The 2,685-nt window shown below is 36.9% G+C and overlaps 1 protein-coding gene across 1 annotated transcript; it reads right to left on the bottom strand.

Moving 5' to 3' along the window:
• Positions 1 to 1,153: 1,153 nt before the first annotated feature.
• Positions 1,154 to 2,460, bottom strand: LOC122659223. Its single transcript, XM_043854359.1, has 3 exons — positions 1,827 to 2,460; positions 1,463 to 1,674; positions 1,154 to 1,357 (listed from the first exon to the last, which is right to left on the bottom strand). The coding sequence occupies exons 1-3, from the start codon at positions 2,458 to 2,460 to the stop codon at positions 1,154 to 1,156; spliced, it is 1,050 nt and encodes a 349-aa protein (XP_043710294.1).
• Positions 2,461 to 2,685: the final 225 nt, after the last annotated feature.

Here is a 2,685-nt window from a genome sequence, read left to right as displayed (position 1 = left end):
AAGTGTAGATCTGAACCTATTCCCATCAACACAAAAAAAGTTGGGTCCCAAAAAAGTTTCACCTATGAAAATATTTCCTTTTTAACCTATTTACAACCACCATGTTTAACAAAAAAAACCAAAAAGAAATTTCATCTCGTCCTCTCCTTGGGCTGTATCATGTAGCACCAGCTGAACCTTCCCCCATTCTCCTAGCTTTTGCCTTTTTCCTTTCATTCCTGGCTGCCATTCTTGCTCTTTTCTTGGCTTGATCAGTCATAGAAATTACAGCAGAGGCTTGAGACCTGGTCACTCTTTGAGAGGCATTCACAGTGGCACTCCTTTGGCTTATCTACAAAAAGGTTTTACCAAGTTATCAATCAAATCCATAGCTAGATTTATTTGAATGAAAATACAAAAAAATTAGGATTTCTTGATCAATGATTTGACTAGCTGTTGGTCCCTATTGGCAACCCCTACTATTATGGCCCACTTCTTTGCAATGACCACATCTAACAGACTGATTTTTTCTCCTAAACTCTGTACGGTCAGGCTCACCCGATTTCCGTTTCCTTTTTCTTTGAGGTCTACCTGGCGGCCTCTTCAATTTAGGAGGTTAGAGAACACCATTTAGAATATATGTATTAACTGGGAATTGTTTCAGATCTGACATAGGTGAAATTATCTCCTTCTATGCAAGCTGGAGTTTATCTACACTGTAATAGAAGTCACATAAATCTTCCGGTTCTCTCCTCTGCTCTCGAATGCATATTGCTGCATGCTTACAAGGGATTCATGAAATCCTCTAAACTCCACAATCACAATGTTTAGTGCTCAAATTGACTGTAAATCTTGTACTTCCATCGGTGACTTTATACTGATTTTCTCCAGCAAATTGGGTGTGACAAAACCTTGCATCACTCACAATCAATTTCAGCTTCTTCTTCACAGATGGTGTTACATTCCCTTTAACAGAGCAAACAAAGATATACTTTTTCCGCAGTCTAATCATCAATTTTGCCCTAATATCATCAATTAGGCTTAAAATAGTCTTGTTTCTCATTGGCCTTATTCAATTATTGAAAGACTCTGTCATGTTATTAGTAACATGATCACATTTTGCCCCAGTGTCAAAAGCATGTCTGGACCATGTACTAGGGAGATTCCTCAGCAATCAATCATGTGCTTCCATATTAGTGTCTTTCATCTTTTCAATTGCTCTCTCATAAACCCATGTGGAGCTTGCTTGTGTTGCTTTCCAAAATAGTGACTTCAATAACAATCCAGGAAAGGAGGCTTTGAAATTACTGTAGAGATGCCTACAGTAAATTCTGTAGTGAGCATCTGAAAATATACTGCTGATAGCATTTATAAGACCCTACAAAAGACAAAGATATAAAACAATTTAGAGTATGTAATACTCAGTTGTATATGTAATGTAAGATTAAATATAAAAAAGAAAGGTAGGCTTTGAAAAACATACATTCTGCTTGTTTGTCATAAATGTTAGGTTCATGTAATCCATAGAATCCTGAAGTGCATTAGCTAGATTGTGTAAAAAAAATTCACAAGTTGCTGTGTTCCCTACTTCAACAATAGCAAATGCAAGAGGAAACAAGCAATTGTTTCCATCAACAGAGACAGCAGACAATATAATTCCACCATATCTTTCCCTCAGATGACATCCATCTAGACCTATAAAAGTCTACATCCACTCACAAACCCCTTTTTACAAGCATCCAAACAAATAAACAATCTCTGAAAAGTTGGGTCTTCATTGAAGTCATGCTTTACTTTTGGATGCAACAAAACTACTGAACCAAGATTTTTGTTTAATAACATCTCACAATATGCTGGCAATTTAAAGTATGCAGCTATATGGTTACATGAATGCTCTCCCTTGGCAATCTGTTTTGCTCTATAACACTGTAGCTTATGTACTACAACTCCAAATTGTTCTTGTATGGATGTCATCATACTCTTAATACTTATATCAGGCTCTTCTCTAAGCCTAGCTGAAAGTACTTTTGCTATCCAACCAGATGTTGCATTGGAATTATAAGATACGGTTGTAAGTACCCTCCATGGGCACCCATCAGAAGCACATATGACTCTGACCCTCTTCCTCTCATTATTCAATCTCAAAATATTAAAGCCACATTTTATTGCAAATTCTTGAAGGGCAGATCTGAATTGTTTGATATTTTCAAACACTGAATGTAAGTTACAATCTTTACCTCCATCAACAATACCTATGTTATCATCTATCATGTCCCACTTATCCAAGTTGTCATTCAACTCCTCATCTATATTCAAACCTTCAATCCCTTCATTCCCTTCATCAGTAAATGCCTCATCATTGTCATTTGATGTATCATCACTTGAATTGTCAATTTCTAACTCTCCACTATATTCAGAATCTATATCCTCATCATCATATCCAAAATCAGATTCTTCTTCAACAGGGATAGTAGCTGGCATAAATGAGTCTCATATAATCCTCTCATCAATATCACTAGCACAAGCCCTACCACCAGAATTACCACCACCCCTTCTAATAGGACGTTTCCCAGCCCTACTAGATCCAGCTGTACCCCTTAGATCTCTTGTTCTTGGAACCACTTTACCTAGAAAACCATTGACCTTATACATTTCTGTGGGGTTTGAGCCAACTTCCATATCATATACAAAGAATTTGACCACATC

This window comes from Telopea speciosissima, chromosome 4 (genome assembly GCF_018873765.1).
Source record: "Telopea speciosissima isolate NSW1024214 ecotype Mountain lineage chromosome 4, Tspe_v1, whole genome shotgun sequence".
Lineage (NCBI taxonomy): Eukaryota > Viridiplantae > Streptophyta > Magnoliopsida > Proteales > Proteaceae > Telopea > Telopea speciosissima.
The sequence above is the reverse complement of the archived record's forward strand: the minus strand, read 5'-3'. Positions and strand labels throughout refer to the sequence as shown.